At 45.1% G+C, this 23,866-nt stretch overlaps 5 protein-coding genes across 5 annotated transcripts; 4 read left to right on the forward strand and 1 right to left on the reverse strand.

Moving 5' to 3' along the window:
* Positions 1-1,125: 1,125 nt before the first annotated feature.
* LOC120451341 (heterogeneous nuclear ribonucleoprotein A1-like) lies at positions 1,126-1,620 on the forward strand. The gene has a single exon (XM_039634924.1). The coding sequence runs from the start codon at positions 1,159-1,161 to the stop codon at positions 1,507-1,509; it is 351 nt and encodes a 116-aa protein (XP_039490858.1). The 5' UTR covers positions 1,126-1,158; the 3' UTR covers positions 1,510-1,620.
* A 2,262-nt stretch (positions 1,621-3,882) lies between these two features.
* LOC120451332 (proline-rich protein HaeIII subfamily 1) lies at positions 3,883-4,387 on the forward strand. The gene has a single exon (XM_039634913.1). The coding sequence runs from the start codon at positions 3,912-3,914 to the stop codon at positions 4,290-4,292; it is 381 nt and encodes a 126-aa protein (XP_039490847.1). The 5' UTR covers positions 3,883-3,911; the 3' UTR covers positions 4,293-4,387.
* Positions 4,388-6,053: 1,666 nt separating this feature from the next.
* On the forward strand, positions 6,054-7,505 carry LOC120450791 (gustatory and odorant receptor 21a). The gene is given in 5 exon segments (XM_039633956.1): positions 6,054-6,820; positions 6,900-6,957; positions 7,015-7,218; positions 7,273-7,410; positions 7,412-7,505. Coding segments are annotated over 5 exon segments (1,212 nt in total). The 5' UTR covers positions 6,054-6,068; the 3' UTR covers positions 7,472-7,505.
* Positions 7,506-13,410: 5,905 nt separating this feature from the next.
* Positions 13,411-15,409, forward strand: LOC120458138 (xylulose kinase). Its single transcript, XM_039645682.2, has one exon. It carries the CDS (start codon positions 13,614-13,616, stop codon positions 15,330-15,332), a length of 1,719 nt encoding a protein of 572 aa, XP_039501616.1. The 5' UTR covers positions 13,411-13,613; the 3' UTR covers positions 15,333-15,409.
* LOC120458137 (cGMP-dependent protein kinase, isozyme 1) lies at positions 15,342-20,049 on the reverse strand. The gene is made up of 5 exons (XM_039645681.2): positions 19,708-20,049; positions 17,444-17,814; positions 15,935-17,380; positions 15,683-15,868; positions 15,342-15,618 (listed from the first exon to the last, which is right to left on the reverse strand). The coding sequence occupies exons 1-5, from the start codon at positions 19,846-19,848 to the stop codon at positions 15,456-15,458; spliced, it is 2,307 nt and encodes a 768-aa protein (XP_039501615.1). The 5' UTR covers positions 19,849-20,049; the 3' UTR covers positions 15,342-15,455.
* Positions 20,050-23,866: the final 3,817 nt, after the last annotated feature.

The following is a 23,866-nucleotide window of genomic DNA, read 5'->3' on the forward strand; positions in this document are numbered from 1 at the left end:
ACTTTACTCAACTTGAGTCAAGTCATCGCTTTCTTTACTGAGCTCCTGCTTGCCTTCATACACTTGAGTGAGGAGCACAAATTGAAAGGAAAACACATCCTGGCTTCCTGAAAAGGCTGCAGTAGTAGCAGCAGCAGCACCAGCAGCAACAAAAGCGGAAAAATCAGGATGAGCAGCAGCGGCGCTGAAATGCAGCAAATGAAATTTCCCAAGGCCGCAGCGATCGAAGCGAAATTGAAAAAATAATCATAAATATTGCATGCAGCTTGGTTGGGCTCTCCGCCATCTATTTTTTAGCCGCTTTCATTTTGCTGCGCTTTTACTCTTCTTCTTTTTCCCCATCCCCGATTAAGCGACGTAAAGTACAAAAATGCAGGCGGCCCGGTTAAGTATACGCCGCGTGGGCTCCGCAAAATTGAGCCCGAAATGCGCACAAATGCCGCTTCATGTCATTCCAGGCTCAGTTCCGGATGGAAATGAGTCGGCTTGGCGTGGCGATGGCTTTCGGCTCGGGGAGTGAGGATGCCACATTTACACGGCTCTTCACTTCTATGGCGATGCCGCCGCGGGCGAGAAATATTCTAAAGCGCTCCGTGTGAAAATAATTTCACGGCGGAAAACAAGGTTACGGGGCTAAAGGCGAGTCTAACGACTTTAGGTTATCTAGTACTTTGAAAGCGTAAAATACGCTTTTTATTGCACTTTTCGCCCAACTCTATTATCTGTTAAATTCGATTTAATGGAGGAAAGCAGTATGTTAAAAAATTCTTTAGTATTTCAAAATCAATTTAACTAGTTTACGTAGCTGCAGTTGATTTTTACATTTTGAGACTAAAAATAAGAAATGAAAATTTCATAAACAGAGAGCAAAAAAAAAAAACGAGCACCTGCTAGATGACGCACTTCAGGTAAATTAGTCAGTGGCAAACAGTAAACATTTTCCCCAGGCTTTGAACTCTCTTTGTGTCTGGTTTTCGGTTCTACCAAAATAACACAGACGTTTGTTTGATTTCTGTGACGGCGCCCCAGCCGCAGCTGTTTTTGAAGAAACAAGTTTGTGCCTAATGGAAAATTTCGACCATATAAAAGGGCTTTGGCTGTGGGAAGATGTATTACAGCCCGAGTTTTCACCCAGCAAAGCAAACTACCAAAGAGAAAATGCGTTCCTTCATTTTGATTGCCCTCTTCGCCCTGATCGCCCTGGCTGCTGCTCAAGGAGGACCACAAGGTGGACAGCAAGGTGGCCAAGGAGGACCTCAAAGTGGTCAGCAAGGAGGACCCCAGGGAGGCTCTCAGGGAGGACAACAAGGAGGACCACAGGGAGGTCAGCAAGGAGGACAACAGGGCGGCCAGCAGCAAGGAGGTCAGCAGCAAGGAGGTCCTGGCGGTCCATGGGGTCCATGGGGTCTGCCTCCGAATGGAACTGAGCTCTCCAACAGCACCACAACCACGACCACTGAGGCTAGCACCACTGAATCCAGCACCACTACTGAGGTTTCCTCAGCATAGAATGCTAGTAAACAACTCTAGATTTTAATCGATCCTGTGACTTATGACTTATGTTCCTACTAAACTTGTGATTCATCAACTTCAATAATATCCAAAGCGAAAATGCCAAAACATCCATCTCAGCAATATGCCCCGCAGAGCCCAGGGTATGTGAATACATTTAGTGGACTAAAAGGTGTTACAAGCCCCAAACGCCGAACAAGAAGAACCGCTTAAAGCGCACGGGGTTGTTTCAGCATTTAACGGAAAAAGTTTTGCCATTCAGCTTGGCAACACCGCCGCTTTTCACTTTTTCACCCGCCCACCGAACTCGACTCTTTAACATGGTGAAAATTAAAAGTTAAATGCGCAAAGTCAATAAAAGCCGGCCATGGCGACGGCGATGGCTATGGCGATGGCGATACTAACAAATGGATGCAAGAACGCGGCAGTTGGGAAATCCTTTAATGCCATAGCATTTGCATGGCAATATAGACTTTGGAGCGCAGTGGAGCTGGGAATGGAGGGGTGATCCATCGAGGACAATGGCTCGTCTCTTTGTCTTTTGTGCGGCACTTGCGACTGTTTGCCCAGAGATAAAAACTCGGTTTGGCGCTTGGGCAACTAATAGAATGCATTTGCAGTAGTGCAGTAGTCGGGAGTCTCAGGATTCGTAGTATTCTCAGGATTCCGGGGAAAGGTCCTTCGGAGTGGTTTGCGTTTTATCTTTGCCGGCTGAGTGGCTGCGTTTGCTTTGCTAATTGATGCACTAGGCGCCTGTGTGTTTTGCAATTATCAGGCACCAAAAAAGGACCTTCGAGGCAGCGAGGCAAATCCTAGCAGATGGATGCCTTCCCATGGATCGGATAGACAGCTGATTAAACCATCAATTCCCGAGAACAAAAGCGTGACCGGAATAATGGCACAATTTGTTCGATCCAACACCCACGTCCCATTTTCCCCACATTTCTCCCTTTTCAATTGCACTTGGTTGGGCTGCAAACAAAAATCAATTGCGGAAAAATATGCAAAGCGTTTTTAATTAAAATTTGAAGATCTTGGTCGGACTAAGCTCGGCAAATTATAGAAGGCGAACGCATTGGGCCGTGGATTATGGCCAGAGGCCAAAAACGGGCAAAAATCGGGGCGGGGAATGGGAAACATTCCACAGTTGTTCAGATTTTCCAGATTTTTTAATTGCAATTGCAGCGCTCATTATAGCGATAAATTTCCAATGCAAATGAAATTTGCATTTTAATTTCCCCAGCCAAGTGGATCGAGGAAGGAGGTAAGAAGTAAGGGGAGGCCGCAATAAAACGAAATTAGTTTCCATTTACGCACATTGAATTATCACTTTCCCTTCCATATCACGGAATTAACAAAGGGGCGAAGGGATTGCAGCCTGGTGCACTCCAGCTCGGTGTGGCTGGAGCAAACATTGGCCACTTGCTTTTAGCACTAATTAGTCAATTTATGTCCAATTTGCTAATTTGTGGATGCTTCGCTCTAAAACTGTGAGTGTAACCCGGCAACGGCCCTCGGACATCGACATATGTATCCTGCTGGTCCGGCCGGCCACACAGTGCGTATGATTAATGTTTAATTGCATTAGCCTGAGTGCCATCCTCGCCTGCGTCTACACAGCTCGCAAATGTGATTAAACTCGAAAGTGGTTAAGCTGTCCTGCTTTGATTCATTTAAATGCAGCGTCAAACGGAGCTGGTTTTTGTATAAATTGCACAAAGGAGTAAACTATTGTGTGAGCCATTGGTATTTTAAGTAGATTGGATAAAATATAAACTACTTTTACTCCACTTTCACAGTTCGAATTGATTCAAGTGCACTTTCAGACCTTGCAATTTTCCCCAACCAAAGCAAATTAAATTTACATTTATTTATTGGTCCTGCATTTGAAGGACCAACGCAGGCAAACTCATAAATCGCATCCGCTGCTGGTCGAACTGATGAATTAGCCGCAAACGCAACGAAATCGAATCAGAAGGCGACAACTCCATTAGCTATAAAAACCACCCCCACCACCCACGTTTTGTGGTGATAAATAGTCGACTGGACAAACACAAACACAAACTCAAACAAAAACCCAAACGCAGACCAAAACGACGACGACAGTATTGAAACGAAAACGAATCAAGAGCAGCTGCTCTTTGGTCTGTGACGCAGGGAAAAACAGATATTCATTCATCTATCCATCTAGCGTTTGGCACAGCTCAGCTCAAGACTCTTTGTCTGGCTCCGGTTTTACCAAGTTACACCTGACAGTTATTTTATCGCCGACGACGTCACCGAAAACCATCTGGTTATCAAGTCGGTGGAAATGGCGAGGTGAGAGTATAAAAGGCTTGCGCAACTGGCGACTAGCTATCACAGTCCAGTTCCACTGACAGATATAAGCACCAAACAAGATGCGTTCCTTCATCATCGTCGCCCTCTTCGCACTGATTGCCGTGGCTGCCGCTCAAGGTGGCCGACGTGGAGGTCCTCGTGGTGGCCCTCAGGGCGGACCCCAGGGTGGACCACAGGGTGGACCTCAGGGTGGTCCCCAGGGAGGACCTGGAGGACCAGGTGGTCCCCAGGGAGGACCAGGAGGACCAGGTGGTCCCCAGGGAGGACCAGGAGGACCAGGTGGTCCACAGGGAGGACCAGGTGGTCCCGGCGGACCGTGGGGACTGCCTCCAAATGCCACTCTTCCCAGCAACAGCACCACCAGCACCACCACTACAACGACCACCGAAGCCAGCACCTCCACAACCACGGAAGCCACCACCGAGTCATCCTCTGCTTAGGACGCAGGACTGCAGCCAATCTAAAATCCATTTTTGGCTTGTTCTCCTTCGCGCTTCCCTTGATATTAATAAAAGTCTTCTCTGCAAAAAGTAAATCTTTCTCACATTTTCTCAGCACCATTTTGCACAAGATACTTGCATTACTTCTACGGCGAGAAAATGCTTGGCTTAAAGGAGGAAAAACTTTATTCGATTAATAGTGGAATCAAATTGTGTTGTAATGTGTTTTGTGTTGTACATCCTTTTTGCTCTACCTGCAGCACTTAAATCAAGTCTCCCTAGAATCGAACATTCTACTCAAGGAACGAAGCATTCAGATAAAGTGAGATTTCCTTTCAGTGCAGCCCCGTGATGGATGGCAGACTGAGGCGGTGGTGGAGGAGCATAGGGAGGAACTCAAGCCACGGGATTCGGAAATCGAAATGTAACTTGTTCGCCAAGGACGCCTGGTGGCTGACAGCCGGCGGCCATGAGAGATTCGCTGGGTTGCAGTGACACTACGAATAAGGCCTGGGAAAGGGCACAAATCCTGGGATGCGCTGCACCAGTTCTTTAAGCCGCATCCTGGCGGATGAAGCTACGCCAGCGCGTTTTAAATGGGCAACTGCAGTGGCTTGCTTAAGTTGGGTTCAATTATGTGACACGGCGCACACAAAAAGCAGCTAAACACTTTATTTATGCACTCCCGCCTGTCGTTTGTCTTGAAAGTTTTCGCATTAAACGAGCTGAGTTTGCCAAACTGTGTGCAATGAAAGTGAGTTTCGCTGCCAAAACAGGGAAAACAGGGAAACTCTGGCCAAAAAGCTGGGTCGAACTCGCAACAGTTGGCTACGAGTCCACCGAAACTCAAAGCCGTGAAACTCTTTAAATGTAGCTCGCAAATTGCAAACATTCTTCGGCGAAGATTTGTAGCTCGCATTTGGCTTATCCCGGCGGAGTTGCTTGAGGGGATTCGGAATCCGGAATCCGCTGTCATTGCCATGGATTTTCTCTCCACTTTCGCTGGGCTTTAAGCGCCTTAAGAGCCATTAATGCCGGGCCTTTTGGTATCTGAGGCAGAAATAGATCAAAAGTCAGACCCACACACACGCCGGACCAGATGAACTGGGCCAGGGGTCAAGGATTGTGACAAAGGAGAAGATGGCGATGGCTTTGGAGATGGAGATGGCAGTCCGGCCCGTTGGTGGCACATTTTTATTGGTCATTAGTGCGAGCCTCTATCGGCATTCGTAAGCATTTACACATCGTTAAACTTTCATTTCCGGCAAATTAAGCGCATTTTATGTACCTTCTCCGTTCGGTCGCCCTCAGCTGGCCGCCTCCACCTCCTCATCCACATCCACATCCACATCCTGCCCTGCTGTTGGGGTCACCCGTTGGTCGGTGTCAGCAGAATGACCACAACAAGCGGACACTGAGAGAAAAGCTGTGGCCGAGTGAATGCTCATAACATCAAGTATATCTACAAGAATATTTCAAATGGCCCACAGCTTTTGAATGGCACCTTCATTTTGCTAGGAAGGGAAGCTTTAAAACTAAGTTGGTAATGCGATAAGGATATCGCACCACTTTCTCCGACTGCAGGAAAGCTGCCCGACTAGGCTCGTGCTCATGTCCCGGACTTAAGCATATTTAATGGAGGGCAAGCAAATGGGCGCCGCCCCGGGCGTGTTCCTTTCATTGTTTGCCTTTCAATCGAAAGTCAATAGCAAGGCTGCGTGGAGGAGTATAAAAGGTCCGTCATTGGGCACCCGTACGACTTTCCTTGATCGCACGATGTCGTTTTGGGCAGTGAGTCGTGGCCTAACGCCGCCTTCGAAGGTGCTGCCCATGCTGAATCCCAACCAGCGCCAGTTTCTGGAGGACGAGGTGCGCTACCGGGAGAAACTGAAGCTGATGGCTCGTGGTGATGCCATGGAGGAGGTGTACGTACGCAAGCCGGAAACTGTGGACGATCCCCTGGAACTGGACAAGCACGACTCCTTCTACCAGACCACCAAGAGCCTCCTGGTGCTGTTCCAGATAATGGGCGTGATGCCCATTCACCGCAATCCGCCCGAGAAGAATATGCCCAGGACGGGCTACTCCTGGGGCTCCAAGCAGGTCATGTGGGCCATCTTCATCTACAGCTGCCAGACGACCATTGTGGTTTTGGTGCTGCGCGAGCGGGTGAAGAAATTCGTCACCAGCCCGGACAAGCGCTTCGATGAGGCCATCTACAACGTGATCTTCATCAGCCTGCTCTTTACCAACTTTCTGCTCCCGGTGGCCAGTTGGCGGCACGGTCCCCAGGTGGCCATCTTCAAGAACATGTGGACCAACTACCAGTACAAATTCTTCAAAACCACCGGTTCGCCGATCGTATTTCCCAATCTCTACCCACTCACCTGGTCGCTGTGCGTCTTCTCCTGGCTCCTGAGCATCGCCATTAACCTGTCGCAGTACTTCCTGCAGCCGGACTTCCGGCTGTGGTACACATTCGCCTACTACCCCATCATCGCCATGCTTAACTGCTTCTGCAGCTTGTGGTGAGTACCTGATCCATGGCAAAACCCAGTGAAGAGGCCCCCAATGGACAATAAATACTTCCTTTCTGAAATCCGAAAGGTACATCAACTGCAACGCATTCGGAACAGCAAGTCGCGCTCTTTCCGACGCTTTGCAGGTAAAACAAACAAATTTTCATTGCTAAATTGCAAAATTACAAAAACTAAACATCCAGACAACCATCCGGGGCGAGAAGCCCGCCCAGAAACTGACCGAGTACCGCCATCTGTGGGTGGACCTGAGTCACATGATGCAGCAACTGGGACGCGCGTACTCCAACATGTACGGCATGTACTGCCTGGTTATCTTCTTCACAACGATCATCGCCACCTACGGAAGCATCAGCGAAATCATAGACCACGGAGCAACCTACAAGGAGGTGGGCTTGTTAGCCTCAACATTGAACCACTCTTATTAATTGGGACATTTACAGGTGGGTCTGTTCGTCATCGTGTTCTACTGCATGGGCCTGCTATACATCATCTGCAACGAGGCGCACTACGCCTCCCGCAAGGTGGGACTGGACTTCCAGACGAAGCTGCTCAATATTAACCTGACCGCAGTAGACTCCGCCACTCAGAAGGAAGTGGAGATGCTGCTCGTGGCCATCAACAAGAACCCGCCCATCATGAACCTGGACGGGTATGCAAACATCAACCGCGAGCTGATCACGACGAACATCTCCTTCATGGCCACCTACCTCGTGGTCCTGCTGCAGTTCAAGATCACGGAGCAGAGGCGCATTGGTCAGCAGCAGCAGTAGTTAACCAATCGGTGTTTCCTATGAAACTATTCTCGCCAAGCTGGGCCAAAAATAGAATGCTTTTGATTTGAATGTACACCGATTTTCCATATCATAAGGGGTTTTTTCAGATCTTCGGCCAAAATATGGCTTAAAATTGTCCCACAACCAAAATGTTTACTGCTTTGAATAGCTATTGACCCAAACTAAAAACTCAAAACACTTTTTGAATGATATCAAGAAACAAATTTTTTTCGAAATTTTTGCATTTTTGGAAAGGGGTACGTACCATCATAATTTTTTGCAAAAATTACAAAATTTTAAGTGGAAATGCAGTTTGATTGGGAATTTTATTACGAGTTCAACGAGACATAACACTCCATTCTAAGATTATTTGTTGGAATTTTATGCAAAAAAAATTTACTTTTTTATGAAAAAAGCGTGGGACTGGCTTTATGCCACTTTTTCCTCGCAACCTCAAGTCATAACTTGCCTTATAATTGTCCCACAACCAAAATTTTTACTGTTTTGAATAGCTATTGACCCAAACTAAAAACTCAAAACACTTTTAGAATGATATCTGTTGATAATAAAGTGGATTGCTTTATTTTAGTTAGAATATATTTATTAATACTTTTGTTTTGTGCTTCGTGCACTTCCATTCAGTTTTACATTCTTTGAGCAAGTGACATAATTATGTTATTTAACATTACATTACATTTCATTACATTATCCGCGATCAGCTGATTCATTCTTATGCTAATTAACATTTCATATCAAGGCATACACATTTATTCCAACACGCCTCTTAAATTTGTTGTCTTGATTTTCTTTCATTACTTTAACTTTACAGCATCTCTATTTCGTATAAATTTCTGTTTGTCTAACGCTTTGGTTAACATGTCTGCTATATTAAGTCTTGATTCTATCTTCACAATGTCTATAATACCTTTTTCATAATTTTCGTTAACATAATGATACTGCACTTCAATGTGCTTCGAATTTTTTGTAAAGTTACCAAATTTAGCAATGGCTACTGCGCCTGAATTATCTTCGTAAATCTTTATCGCTTTTTCGTTATCAATATTAAATATTTCACATAACATGTTTTTGACAAATAATATTTCTGTGACTGCTTCTGACATGGCAATGTACTCTGCAAACGTTGAACATTTTGTTACTGCGTGTTGTTTGTGTGTTTTCCAATATACTATATTTCCATACATTCTAATTATAAATCCCGTCGTGGATTTTCTATCAACATTATCTCCTGCATAATCGGAGTCTACCATACAATCTAATAATTCATTATTCTTATTCTCTTCAAAAGTTAAATTCAGATCTCTTGTCTTATATAAATATTTTAATACTCTTAGCGCGTATTTATAGTGTGTTGAATTGTAACAACTTTGATATCTGCTTAAGTAATTTACGGAATATGATATATCTGGTCTTGTACCTGCGCTTATATATAATAATTCACCTATCAAATTTCTGTATTTAATTTTCTCATCACATTCAGTTGCTTGATCTAATTTTAAGTTTGTTTCCATTGGAGTTTCGTATAGCTTAGCATTTTCCAGATTATACTTAATTGCCAGTGATTCAATATATCGTTTTTGATTTAACGTCATTTTCTTACTTTCAGTACTATAATTAATTTCTATTCCAATATAACTTCCGATTTTTCCTAAATCTTTCATTGTAAATTTGTTCATTAAACAGTCTTTAATTTCAGTTATTTTCGTTTTGTTCTTACTGCATATCAATATGTCGTCTACAAATACTAAAATATATATTTCATCTTTATCCTTTCTTTTTACATATAAACAATAATCGTAATTGCTTCTTATAAAATTTAATTTGTCGAGATATTTATGCAAACATTCGTACCATGCTCTTGGGCTTTCTCTTAATCCATATAATGCCTTTATTAATTTATAAACTTTGTTTTCTCCTGTTTCGTAACCTTTTGGTTCATTTACATAAACTTCTGATTTTACATAGCCATTCAAAAAGGCTGTTTCGACATCCATCTGATTTACAAACAGACCATTTTTACAACAATATGATAGTAATATTTTTAATGTTTGCATTTTTCCTACTGGTGAATATACATTTTCTAGTCGTTCTCTTTGTTGGAAACCTCTTACTACTAGTCTAGCTTTGTATGTCCCATCACTTTTCTTTTTGTACACCCATTTTACATCTATAATCTTTTTGTTTATCGGTTTTTCTACAATTTGCCATGTATTATTTTTATTTAAGCATTGCATTTCTGTATTCATTGCTTTGAGCCATTCTTTCTTTTCATTACTATTCATCGCCTCTTCGTACGTGTTTGGTACAATGGCATTTACATAATTGATATAAATAAAATGTGTTACTGGGTTACCGTATAGATTTACTGGTCTTTTATTTCTATTTGATGTTCTCTGCACTGTTAAATGTTCTTTGTTTTCCTCACCCTCGCTTTCATCGCTAGTTTTTGAATTAACTTCTTCCGTGTCATTTAGTTCGTCTGTCTTAGCGTTATCTTCATCATCTTCTTCATTTTCATCTATTTCACTTTCATTATCATTCTGCTTGTTTTTCTCTAGGCAAATTAATTTTGTTTTCTCTTCCACAACTTGAACATGTCTTGCGTTTATTACTCTATTGTTTAGTAAAACTCTATATCCGTTTGTATTATAACCAACTAATACTCCTAATTCTGATTTGTTATCCCATTTACTCTTTCTGCGTACTTCTGGAACTCTAACAAAAACTCTACTTCCGTATATTTTTAAATTTTCTACATTTGGTTTTATACCAAAAAATATTTCATATGGGCTTTTATTTACTGCTGTATTTGCGATTGTTCGATTTTTTAAATAAGCTACTGTGTTCATCACTTCTGGCCAATATCGCCTATGTATGTTTGCTTCTCTCATTAAGCACCTTCCAATATCCATTGCCGATCTGTTATATCTTTCTGCTACGCCGTTTAATTCGTGTACATACGGTGGACATGTAGTTAACTGAATTCCCTTATACTTTACAAAGTTTAATATTTCTCTATTCAAATATTCTTTACCGTTATCGCATTGGATTTGTTTTACTTTTTTACTGAACTGATTTTCAACATAATTAACATATTCTTTTAAGCAGCTCGCAGTTTCGGATTTATTTTTAATACAATATATTCTCGCGCATTTACTAAAATCGTCAACGAATGTCAAAAAATATTTTTCCCCACAATAACCTGTTGTGCTGTGTGGTCCGTTTAAGTCTGTATGTATTAACTCTAATGTCTCTTTAGTTTTCTTTCTATTGTTCTCGAATGGTTCGTTTGACATTTTACTTTGTATACAATTCGCACATTTCATTTCGGTATTCTCGATTTTATCTGGCAGACCATCTAACATTTTATTCTTAATAATTCTATTCAAATATTGAAAATTTACGTGGCCTAATGCCCTGTGCCATTTTTCTTTTTCAGTTAATTTAGTTACATTTGTATATATTTCATTTCTTTTATTTTTTGGCATGAAGCTTTTTACATTATATAAACTATCAATTTTACTCGCAACTGTCAGCAATTCTCTCTTTTCGTTATAGATTTTTGTATCATTATTTCTGGCTACGACTGTACATTTATTTTCAGTTATCTTTGATATGCTTAGCAAATTTTGTTTTATGCCTTTTACAAAGTATACATTTTTAATATCGATCAAATTTTCATTGTTGTATGTTCTAAAATATGTTTCTACATTTCCAATCTTGGTCGCTTGCAATTGTTTGCCATCGGCTACTTTAACATTAATAGGATTTTTCAAATTAATACAGTTCTTAAAAAGTTTACAATCGTTTATAATGTGATCAGTGCATCCACTATCTAATAACCAATTTACTGTAGTTTCGTTGTTACTTTCGCTGTTATTACAATTTATTAATTTTTCGTTTCTTATCATTCTTGTTGTCCATGACTGTACGCTGTCGCTGTTTTCTTGTTGTCTTCCTTGATTCCTGTCTCCTGAGTAATTTCCACGTCCTCGACCATTTCCATGATGTTGACCTCTGCCTCGGCCGCCTCTTTGATTCGTATTCTGATATCGCCTGTTGAATTGTTGTTGTTGTTTATTTTCGCCTCTCGCATTTTGCTCAGCATGCCAGCAGTCCCTCTGAATATGACCTGTTTTGCCACACACATAGCATTCTTTTTTAGTTTTGGTGTTAAATGTGCTTACGTTATTTTGTTTGTCCACTGGACCTCTGTTTAAACTTTTTTCTTTTATTTTTGATTTTACGTACTCTACCGTTCGTTGTGCTTCCGGAATTACATCTAAGAAGTCCCCAATATAACTGTAGCTTGTTGGTAGTGCTTTTAAAAGATACCTCATTTTTTCGTTTTCGTCTATGGTGCCTCCAGCGTTTTTTAATTTATTTACTGCTTTCTCGAATTCTATAAAAAATTCTTCCACTGTTTCATAGTCTTTTAGTTTAATTTCGTCGATTTTTCCTCTGCACAGTATTTGCAGGGCTGTTGATTTTGTCGAATACATTTCATTTAACTTGTTCATAATTTCTAATGTCGTTTGGCACTCACTAATATATTCTAACTGTTTGTCTGATATTGTACTGATTAAAATTGTTTTCGCTTTTAATTCTGTTTTCATCCATGTTGTTTCATTATCTTCCGTTGTTCTTGTTCGCACTGCTGGTTCTTTGCACTCTTTGTATTCCAATATTGTCATTAATCTGAATTTCCAGCTTCCAAAATTAGCTCCATCGAATATGGGCATAACAATGTCTTCGATTTTTGCGTTAGCACTCATTTTTTCCGTTTCACTTTTAATCTGTTTGCACACTTCTTTTATGTCTCTTTCTATGTCATTCATTTCATGCACATTTTCATATAGGGTCACACTTTTCTACTTCCATGTAATAAAAAGGCTTGCACGTGAACTTTTAAATTTTTAATCTGCTTCCATCAATCCTTTTAGTTTATGTTTTCAATCTTTTTCCGTTTAATTGTTCAGCATTAGTCAATAGTCTTGTTTACGTATTCGTATTTTTTAATATTTCGCACTTTTAATATTGTTTTTCTCTTTTTATTTCTTATACACGTTTTTCTTTTTTTTTTTTTTTTTTTTTTTTTTTCGCTTCACTCGAACAGCATTTATTTTTATAACTTGGATTTAGTTATACACTTTGGATTATTTTCTTTTCTCGAACCTTGCTCTGCTACCATGTTGATAATAAAGTGGATTGCTTTATTTTAGTTAGAATATATTTATTAATACTTTTGTTTTGTGCTTCGTGCACTTCCATTCAGTTTTACATTCTTTGAGCAAGTGACATAATTATGTTATTTAACATTACATTACATTTCATTACATTATCCGCGATCAGCTGATTCATTCTTATGCTAATTAACATTTCATATCAAGGCATACACATTTATTCCAACAATATCAACAAAAATTTTTTTTTTCTAAATTTAGCATTTTTGGAAAGGGGTACCATCATCATTTTTTGCAAAAAGTGGTCAAAAATAAAAATTTTAAAGTGGCAATGCAGTTCGATGCGGAATTTTATTACGAGTTCAACGAGACATAACACTCCATTCTAAGATTATTTGTTGGAATTTTATGCAAAAAAATATTGACTTTTTTATGACAAGAACATGGGATTGACATAAATGTCCACTTTTTCATTGCAATCTTATGTAGAAACATGTCCCACATCCAAACTTCTAGCTGAAGTCTCCAAATACAATTTAAAAGGCTTCAGTTAGTTATCAAATTTACCAAAATATGTATTCAAAGTATTTTGTATTTTCTATATTTTCAATAACTCACGAATAACTTATCTGGAAACTAAGAGATTCTAGTAATAATATATGTATCTACATTGCAAGCAACTACAGATAGCACTACACATTTATTGGTCAATGTGTTTCTGACTTTCCGTCTGCCTTAGAAAATTATAAAAAAATTCGTTCCCACAAAATTTTGATTTGCAGCTTGCATTGAATCCACCGATGGAACATGTGCCACCGCATCAAGCAGGACTACAGTGGCAACAGCTACCTGGGCCTCCACTTGGGCACCCAACTCTTCCGCGCCCTGATCCTCGACTCCAAATTGAACGTTACCTATGTGGCACAGATCCGCTATGACGTTGATCTTCCAGAGTTCAAGACAACGAATGGAATTCTAACAGATGGCGGTCCTGGCGAGTACCTGGCCAACCCGGTGATGTGGGTAAAGGCACTAGACATGCTGATAGACTGTCTGGTGAAGCAGGGAGCGGACATGCACTCGGTGGCCTCGATTGCCGGAGCAGCTCAGCAGCATGGCTGTGTCTTCTGGTCGGAGTTGGGCCTAAGGCGTCTGTGCAATTTGAATATCAACCTGCGGCTCCACGAGCAGATCACGGAGAGCGCCTTCGAGCTGACCAGGACGCCCACGTGGATGGACAGCTCAACGGACGTGCAGGTCCGTGAAATGGAGCACGCTGTCGGCGGTCCCGCTGAACTGTCAAAAATAACGGGCTCCAGAGCCTATACGAGATTCACGGGTCCCCAGATACGGAAGGTGTATACCCAGTGCCCGGAGCAGTACGCAAGAACTGCCAAGATTTCGCTGATCAGCAGCTTTTTGGCATCGCTCCTTATCGGAGGCATTGCCTCAATAGACTACACCGATGGCTCAGGGATGAATCTGCTCGACATCCGGAAAAAGAACTGGTCTCCTACGTGCCTAAACGCATGTGCTCCTGACCTGGCCAAACGTTTGATGAAGCCCATTCCCTCGTCGCAGCTGCAAGGACGCGTAGCGGACTACTACGTGAAACGCTGGAACTTCAGGACGGACTGCATGGTGGTGGCTTCCGCCGGGAGCAAAGCCTCGGAAATGGCAGGGCTTCTGGTGGAGAAGGACTTCCTCATGCTCTCCCTGGATACCAGTGATGTGGTGGTCATGCCATTGAAAAAAGCTCCGCGGCTGGAGGACGGCCATGTGCTGTGCCACCCGACAAGAAGAGACGAGTACATGGGCCTCCTGTGCTTTCAAAATGGGGAGTTGACACGAAGAGCCATCTGTGAGGATGTGGCGGGAGGCAGTTGGAGGCGCTTCTACGAAATGCTTGACGCTACGCCTCCGGGCAACAATGGCAATGTGGCTGTCCACTTCCGGGACCGGGAGATTATACCCATTGCCAAGGGCACTCTTCGCTGGGATGCGAACATAAACCCGCTGACGGCGGAGAGCCTACGTGGCCGACACCGCTTCTCCGCACCGGAGATTGAGGTGCGGGCTCTAATCGAAGGTCAGATCATGCACCACTGGGCCATTGCCCACGAGATGGGCTTTCACCAAACACCGAACACAAAGATCATCGTGGTGGGAGAGGACTCGCGGTGCCAAAGTGTACTGCAGATCGTGGCGGACATCTTCAATGCCCCCGTTTACCAGCGAACCGGCGTCGAGGTCAGCCTTTTGGGATGCGCCTTTCGTGCCAGGTACGCCTTTTACGAACACCGGGAGTCCGCCTGCAACTGCCAGTCCTGCATGATGCCCCGTGGCCGTAGGAAGAGACTTAGCTACGACGAGTTCTTCAGGGGCGTGCCTTCCGGCTTGAAACTGGCTGCGGAGCCAACGCCGGGCTGCGATAAGATCTACACGCCCCTGATCGCACGATGCTCCCAAATTTGCCAGCTGCTGGCTGCCAAATCCAGTGTGTACTTTTACAGCCCAGTAAATTGAGTGATAAACTTCAATTAGATGGTTTCCTTGTTCCTTTCTACGTCTATACGAAAATCAGTAAAGTAACCTACATTTAACTAAGGAGTGATCAAATACTAAGTCAAGGGGGTCGGCGGAATGGGCCTAGAAATCCGCATCCCAGCCGGAGAGCTCGTCCGGTGGCTCGTTCAGATCGCACGGAAAGCGGTCGAAGTAGCGCACATCCGTCGGATGGGCGATGGGTCTCACGAAGGGCGGAATCAGCAGCTGGCTGGCCAGGCCGTCCCAGTCGAAGCCGAGGAACCACCTAGGATTCAAACACATCATCAATAGTTATCCATCAGCTTTCTGAAACTCCTTCTCTCACTCACTTGTGCTTTTTGATGTCCTGGATGCCACCAGTCTGGTAGCCAAGGCGCTCCGATGGAACATCGCGGCATAGCCGCTTGATGAGCTGCACGGCCCAGCGGGAGATGTGCTTGGGAAAAGCTATCATGTCAATGCCCTTCAGGATGAGGTTGTACGTCTGCATGGGATCTGGAGCACTGAACGGTGGCCTACAAGCGAAACATGACCATTATTGGGGGAGTTGAAAATTTCAAATGGTGATCTCTGTAACGTACGTTCCGTTGAGCAGCTCATGGATGAGAATGCCCAAAGCCCAGTAGTCCACGGCTCGATCGTGGCCCTTGTTCAGGATAATCTCGGGTGCCACGTACTCCGGGGTGCCGCAGAAGGTCCACGTCTTGGTGCTCGTGCCGATCTGCTTGGCGAAGCCGAAATCCACGATCTTCACGTAGCCGCGCTCATCCAGCATCAGGTTCTCGGGCTTGAGGTCTCTATAGATGATACCGCGGGCATGCAAGTACTCAAATGCCTGCAGCACACAGCCGATGATGAACTGCGCCGCGTTGTCCTCAAAGGAGCCGCGATCCCGCAGCATCGTCCATATCTCGCCACCCATGCAGGCCTCGAGCAGCATGTACACGTACTTCTCGTCACGGAAAGTGCGATACAAGCGGCAGATGAAGGGCGACCTCGAACTGAGCATGATGTGGCGTTCGCTGAAGATGTGCTCCTCCTGCTTGGTGTCCACAATGTGTCGCTTCTTGAGGCACTTCAGGGCGAAGATATCCACGCGCTCCTGATGGTGGGCTTTCACCAGCTCCACCCGGCCAAAGCCTCCGATGCCAAGAGTGCTGACCACCTCGAGGTCCGTGAGCTTAAGGTCGGGGAACTCCTGCTGCAGCTGCTCCTTCGGCTCATCCCGGCGGCTTTCCCGCGCCTGCTTCATGGCTAGCATCCTGCTCTCATCGCCGTAGTCCTTCTCCTTCAGCTCGCAGAGGTCCCCAATCAGCCGCTTGAAGGAATCCCTGTCCAGGGTCAAGCATTCGACTCCTGGTGACAGAGCGATGATGTTGGCCGTTCGCTTGTCCTCATTGATCAGCGCCTGCTCTCCGAAGTAGTCTCCCCTGGAAAGCGTTCGCAGCTCCGTTTCCTCCGGCGAGGTGGGAGTTAGTTTCTGGGTCACTCGGACATTGCCCTGTGAGATCAGGAAGAAACTGTCCCCGGCGGTTCCCTGGCGGATGATGTAGGTGCCAGCGGCGTAAAACTCCAGCTCCAGAACATCTGCTATCTTGGCCAGCAGCTCTTCGCTTAGGTTCATCAGCAGAGGCACGGATCTCAGGAAGTTCACGCTGTTTTCGATTCGCTGGAGACCCGTGCACATCATGATCTGCTGAAAGACCCGCCTGTCCAGCACCCATACCCTCGCGGCCTCGCTTAGAACTCGAATGGAGGCCGTCCTGGTGCAGTTGTAGAGGATAGCCAGCTCCCCGAACGCCTTGCCCGCCCCCATCTTGTCCAGTACCTTGCCCTGCTGCATCACCGCAAACTCGCCGGCGGCGGAGACGTACAGATGTGCACCCACTTCGCCCTCGCGGATCACAAACTCCCCGGCTGCTATGCTCTTGGAGTACATTGAGTCCACCAGCTCCCGCACCTGCGAGGCGTCTATATTCTTCAGGAAGTCGTTGTCCATGATGGCGTCCTTGATTTGCTGCTTATCACTGGGGAGGATCAAGGCTATGGGATGCAAGGCATAAAAAGGAAGAGCTCATTTCAAGACGTACCTGAAATCCTTGTCGTATTTGGGAATGGGTATGCTGTAGGATTGCTGCATGGACTGCACACAGCTCTCGGCGGAGACACCTTGTTTCTTGATGGCCGCGGGCATGGCCTTGGGTCGCACTTCATCCGCAGATGTCGATCCGGATGGGGAGGCGGAGGATGTTGAGGCTGAGAGGCACAGCGGTCCCAGAGAAAGCGCCTCCAGGGCGAACTCCGGACTGGTGGGCAGCACCATGCCGCAGGAGCTGCACAAATGTGGATTCCGTTCCCTGTCTTCCTGCTCGCCACACTGCTCTGGTAAGGAGTAGAGCTTCGTCTTGGCCTTCTCATGTCGGCTGACGTTCAGGCTGTTGGTGGTCTGCTGGAGCACACTCTGGAAAACAAAGGAGATGGGTGTCAGAGGTTGGAGCAACAATTGCGATGCGTCCGTTAATCAATCCCCCGGCAATTGGGAGACAATCAATCGATGGAGGCGCGTGATTCCCTCGTCACCCGAGACCAACTCAATTAGCTGACCCACTGCGGATGGCATTCACGTGCTTTCGCGATGACAAACTCTGGGACGGAATACACTCCGAGAACGAAGCTATTTAACCAAATATCAGTGGCTTATTTATAATTCATATACTGTACTAGACTCGTTTTCATTTACCAATAAGTAGCACTGAAAATTATTAGTAAGTAATTTTAGATAAAATGCTTTTCACGCACTTTTTTGCCAGTGCATGCCAATTGGGTGCGTTTTTCGACTCCCTTATCACGATCCGTAAATAGAATGCTAAATTTTCCCCTCGGCGGTGTGACCCAAAAACAGCATAGATAAGGCCGCAGCCAAAAGGGAAATCCAAATCCGTGGCGCCTCCCCAGAAATTGGGCCTAGTCATGGAGTTTCTGTTTCAGTTTCGGCTACGGTTCCATTTCCAGCTCAGAGGGTAAACATGATAAGCCGAATGTCAGGGCGAGGTGTTACCACCCACCATCCCGCTCTCGTCCCTGGTCGCCAACCACCTTTTGCTTGTTTTCCAAATTATTTGCATAGAAATTAGCATTTCAAAAACACTCTTCGCGGGCCCAGCTCGTATTTCCTATGTTCTCGCTCGCCGCTTTTTGTGTCGGTTTCAGTTCCCAACCGATTCCGATTCTGTTTTTTTTGAGATGCGCGTGCTGCCTCGGTCGGAACTATATTATCTATGTATCTTTGTATCTCTGTTTGCCCGCAAAGTAATCTGGAGACGGAGACCTGAGATCTGGGGAAACAGAGGCGCGGGCACCGGATCATCTGCTCGAGCTGGAGGTGATTCGGCAATTAGCGACGCAGCCTCGTGAGGCATTTGAATTGGGTGCCGAAGAGAAGAATTACATCCCGGTAAAAGTGAGTCAGGAAAGTTAAATTATCCAGCCACTTGATCGATAAAACAAATCATATATTTATGATTGTTTAAATAACAATGCTTTAAAATGGGAACCTCTTTAAAACGTAGTATGCCCATTTCTGTTTTTATACCTTACTATTAACCATGAGAGGCCTCGCCAAATTATCTTATATTAGCAATTTCTCAGTCTCAGCTCTTCTCTTTACAGCTCCAATTAGTGAGATAATGGAAATTAAATGATTTTCGGCTTCCAGATTATTTGAGCAGTGGCTACCAAGTATCTCGCAGTCGCAAGTCTCGAATTTTCACTCCGCTCTTTGGGCTATAAAATTGTGCACGACGTTGAGATCTCGCCAAGAAGTGCTAATCACTTGGCTCAATAAATCTGCCTTACAGTTTGAATATGTGTGGATGGCAGCCGGGGACGGCGGGGGCTCAAGTACAAATTATAAGGCGGGGATGGGGCATTAGATAGATACGAGTATCTAGTAGATACGCCGGCAAGGGCATGGGTTAGCCCCCGTTTTTGCTGCCTCCACTCCTCCGCCTCTGCGGTTCAGTGGGGTAGGCATGGTATATGGGGTATATGGGCTGTATCTGATATCTGGGCAGAGTCTGCTGCTGTTGCCCAGATAACGATGTGATAGAGATAGAGGAGGGGCTGCCTGTCGGCGTGCGTATTTGCAGATACTTTGTATCTCTGCGATACACAAAGCGAATTCGAATTTAGTCCGAAAAATAGTGCGGTCTGTGTGGCTCCTGCTTATCTGGCAGGGGCAGCAAACAAAAAGCGAGCAAACAAAGCGATGCAATAGACAGCGATGGATGGATGGCTTTTCCCGACATTCCCCTCACCTGGCTGACCACCTCCACCTCCACCTCCACCCCCTCACCTTCAGCTTGTGGATTTCCCGGTGCAGCTTGACCAGCTCGCTCTCCCGACTCCGCACCATTTCCCGCAGAGCCTGCACGTCCTTGGTCAGGCTGCTGACGATCGCCTCCCGCTCCCGGTCAGTCAACATTCCAGCGGCCATTTCGGTCTGCTGCGTAGTCCGTATCCGTTGTCCGGGTCAAAGGTGACTTGGTTGGTGACCAATCTTCTGCCTCGAGATCTGCGATGTTCGGTTCCTCAACCAAAGGCGAGGGTTATTCCATTCAGGCGGAGATGCTCCTCCGCTGCTGTTCGCTGGCGGTTTGTTTGCGCGCGCGATTCGTTGGCGACTGCCATCCGGCGACGATCGACACGGCGTATACGTGATTTATCAAAGAGAGTGCCAGAGAAACAGGGCCGTGAATCGAAAGAGCGCCTTTAAGAGCATTCCCGGTTTATCAGCAGAGTGAACCAGAGCCGAAGAGCGCACAAAGGCCAACAAAGCTCACAAACCCAACAATAAGGCAATCTTCATTAATTTGTATTAATAATAATTTTGTAAACTCAGTTACACAATTAACTTATCAAATGCAATGATGAATTTGGTTACATAAAGGCGTCATATCTCCGATAAAGTAAACAAAATAATACTTAAATATTTAGCAGAGCCAGCTCTTGATAGCCCTGTAATGAAATTTAATTTGGCTCTTCTGCTGCCCCGAAAACAAAACCCAGCCACAAAAGCCAGGCGTAATTTGATGATGACAGCCAACGCGACATCCACATCCACAGAAGGACACCAGTGGCCTCCGATGATGGGTCAAGAGGGGTCAGAAAGGGGTGAGCAGGGACTCGGATGGCTGCTTTAGAGGGGTCAGTGGATGGCAGGGAAAGGGCAACTGGGGAGCGAGTCCTACGGCGTCACAGAGCGTATAAATGAAAACGAAAATGCGAAATGGCAGACTGAAAATATGAAAACGAAAGGCGGAAATTCTAAAAATAGGGAAAAGGAATATAGTCACCATAAGGTATAGTTACCAACGCTCCAGAAATTGATCCACGTTTGGACACCCAACTACAGAATACTTTTTGTTATTAAACAAGTTACATGTTTACAAATTTTTTCAAATTTAACATAGCTTCTTTAATATTTTCTCCAGAGAGACACAACCATTGGCTTTAAAGCTTTCTTCACCATCAGCCAGGTCCTTGATAAAGTGAATTGGACAATTTATTGGTGTAATCTTACTCTTGATTGCTTACTTTAAGTACCCAACTGGAAATTTGAATTTATGTGCACTCGTTGCTGTCTTATTTGTCATTGCAAAAGTTCGAAATGAGGGGAGCGTCTTAAAGTAAATGTTCAATGCTGAAAAGTTCCAGCCAAAGCCGTTTTTCCGTAGTTTTCCCTTGATGACTGACGTCGAGCATAAACAATGTGAAATAAAATTGCATTACAGCCATAATAGAATTATAGTGGTCCACTTCAGGACACGGCTTTAAAGCGAAAAGCTGGGGATATTTTTGGCTGTTTTTCGGTGTCTGCCAAATGCAAGCGAAAATAAAATGAAACGCAAACAAGCGAGAATTTCGCTGGTGGCATCGCTGGCTCCAGTGGCTACGGTGGCTTCGGTGGCTTCCGTTGGCGGTGGCCCACATTTAATGGAGACTCGCATTCCGCCGCAGACAGTGATATATCTGGATGTGCAAAAACCGGGGGGAAAATCCAACGTGGAGAGCGATGTGCGGGCGACGTGACAACTGGCGGGCAGGACGCCTCCCTCCTCCAAAGCAACGAAAACGAGACGTCGAGCAGAAGGATTAGCTGAGCTACAAAGGAAACGGCAGCGGGGCTCACACGGCGTATGCGCAATGATGCAGCAAATGATCTATTAAAGCATTGCCGCCAGTGGAGCCAAGATAAATTACCTGAGGAGAGGTGAGCAGGCGGAGCACGACTGCGGATGAGCCGGTGAACTGCGACTGAACTGAAAACTTTGACATGCTGTGGTAATTATCTGCAGGGGCAGAGGCGTCCCCCAGCATTGACCCCCACCAGGAGCAGCCTCAGGGCAATCCGGGGTCCCAAGGAGCAGAGGCCATAGAGCACAGAAAACCGGGGCCAGCAACTTAGCGCCAATCCTGCAGAGCCAGCTAATTAATGGACGCTAATTTCTGATGGCACAGGAAAGTAAAGTGGGGAAGGGGATGAACTGGGGCATTTCCCACGATGACGAGACGGGCTTATCATAAAAGTTTGTCGCGCATTAAAAACAGAAAGTGAGCGGGAGAACAACAGTTTCAAAACACAGATTAAAAGCCAAATAACTAAACTATTTTCACTGATTTTCATTGCAAGCTCAAAACGGTTTAGTAGTGAGTTGAGTGCGAGAGAGCTTCAAGCGATTAAATTCACAGTGCGAGATCTGAATTGTGTTAAAAATAATGCCTTGAGATGCAGCTATGGATGCACTATGATGATGAGTATGCACACCTAGTGCAATTTGTAGTCACATTCCATTTCGCAGGACGTTGTAAATCAGGATTATCCGATCAGGCGAAGTGAAAGGTGGTGGCAATCTGGAGGCTTGTGAATTTGCAGCCTGCCAATATTTGCATAATAGATATCGCATGTCACACATTTCACTGCGGTGATTACGGCTGCCGAGGGCCACAGCTCGCATGGGCTTTGCATTCCTCCGGCTGCCTGACTGTCTGTTTGTCTGTCTGTCAAAAAGAAAATCCGGAACTGAAGGGAAAACCATGGAAAACAATGGAAAACAGGGGCAAGACAAAGCCAAAACAAATGCGATTGGCGCGCATAAAAGGCGGAGGACAAATCAAGTGGCAATCTGCGGTTATGAGCGGGTTCACCATAAACATTTCTCCGAAACCCCTCATATGCATGCAGATCGTATGTAAATGGGAGCTTAGGCTGGCTTTTCCTGGGAAAACCATCAACCTGTCAACACAGGGGCGATGGAGGTGACAATGGAAGCGGGAAGAGATGAACAATGGCCCAGTTTCCTGCATTACTTTATACCATTTGTCCGACGAATCCAACGTAATCTGAGTGCCCTCCGTTTCCATTCCGCTGCCCGTGATATGCTGCGAGGACACACTTTCCCACGTCTCCACGTCCCCGGAAAGTGACTCCCCAGGGAACGGTGCCATATCTTATTGCCTTATCAACACAACATAACATTTCGTTCGTGCAGTTATTCAATTAAAATCGGCTGCCGAGGAGAGAGGCCAAAGTGTACGCCGGGGATTAATTCGAGGCACTCCGGACCAGGTGGATCCTTGTAACGGCTCCCCAATCCTCCGGCTGACCCCCCTAATCCCAACCAGCAGCCATTATCACTGGCTTCGACCAAGGTCCTGACCCGGCAACTCCACCTCCCATTCAGCCCATTCATCGTGGCCTTTTGTTGTTCTCCGCTCGTATTCGCATTCGTATCTCAGTTATTGCCTTTGCAATACCCTCTAATCCGAGGAGTATGAAGTGCTTTCGACTGGGAGCAGTACAGAGAAAACTTTGAAGTTTGTCCAGGTTTCCAGAGGTTCATGTCTACATCCAAATATAGCGTATTCCCATGCCATGCAAATGTATTGAAATACTAGTTATCCGATCCATCATTAGGTACTTTACCTGTCGATACCTCTCGGCTGGAGCTCTCTTTTTTAGGACTTTGTCCGTTTTTTGTCTGCTCCATCCCCGTCCAGATAAATGTAACATGTTTGTTTCGGCACAAAAAACCACTGGAATAATAAACCATCAGCCAACAATGCATCATGTGCCGGCCAGCAGGTCTTCTGAATAATTCCATGGACAGCAGCACCTCCATGTGGCGGCTAATTTGGAGATTTCCTTGGAGTGCACACATCGAATTATTCTGGGGATTACGTACCTGTCACACATCGAAAGGCAAAGAGTTGGAAAATTAATGGAAAGTTCTATTATTTGAGCCGAGGACAGCAGAAACTTTTTCACTTTGGCCAGTTTTTCGGTCGCATAATAAAAAGCCCTTCAAGGAAATGTTTTTTAGGATGCAATCTTGCCCAAGCACGTCTCCTTCCCAAGCACTTCGCCACCCGCATGCTCATCCACTTTCCCATCTTTATGCATAGTTGGCGTGCTTTCTTGGCCTTTTCTCCATGTCCGAAAGGAAAAGGCGAAA

The sequence above is a fragment of the Drosophila santomea genome, chromosome 2L, assembly GCF_016746245.2.
Source record: "Drosophila santomea strain STO CAGO 1482 chromosome 2L, Prin_Dsan_1.1, whole genome shotgun sequence".
Lineage (NCBI taxonomy): Eukaryota > Metazoa > Arthropoda > Insecta > Diptera > Drosophilidae > Drosophila > Drosophila santomea.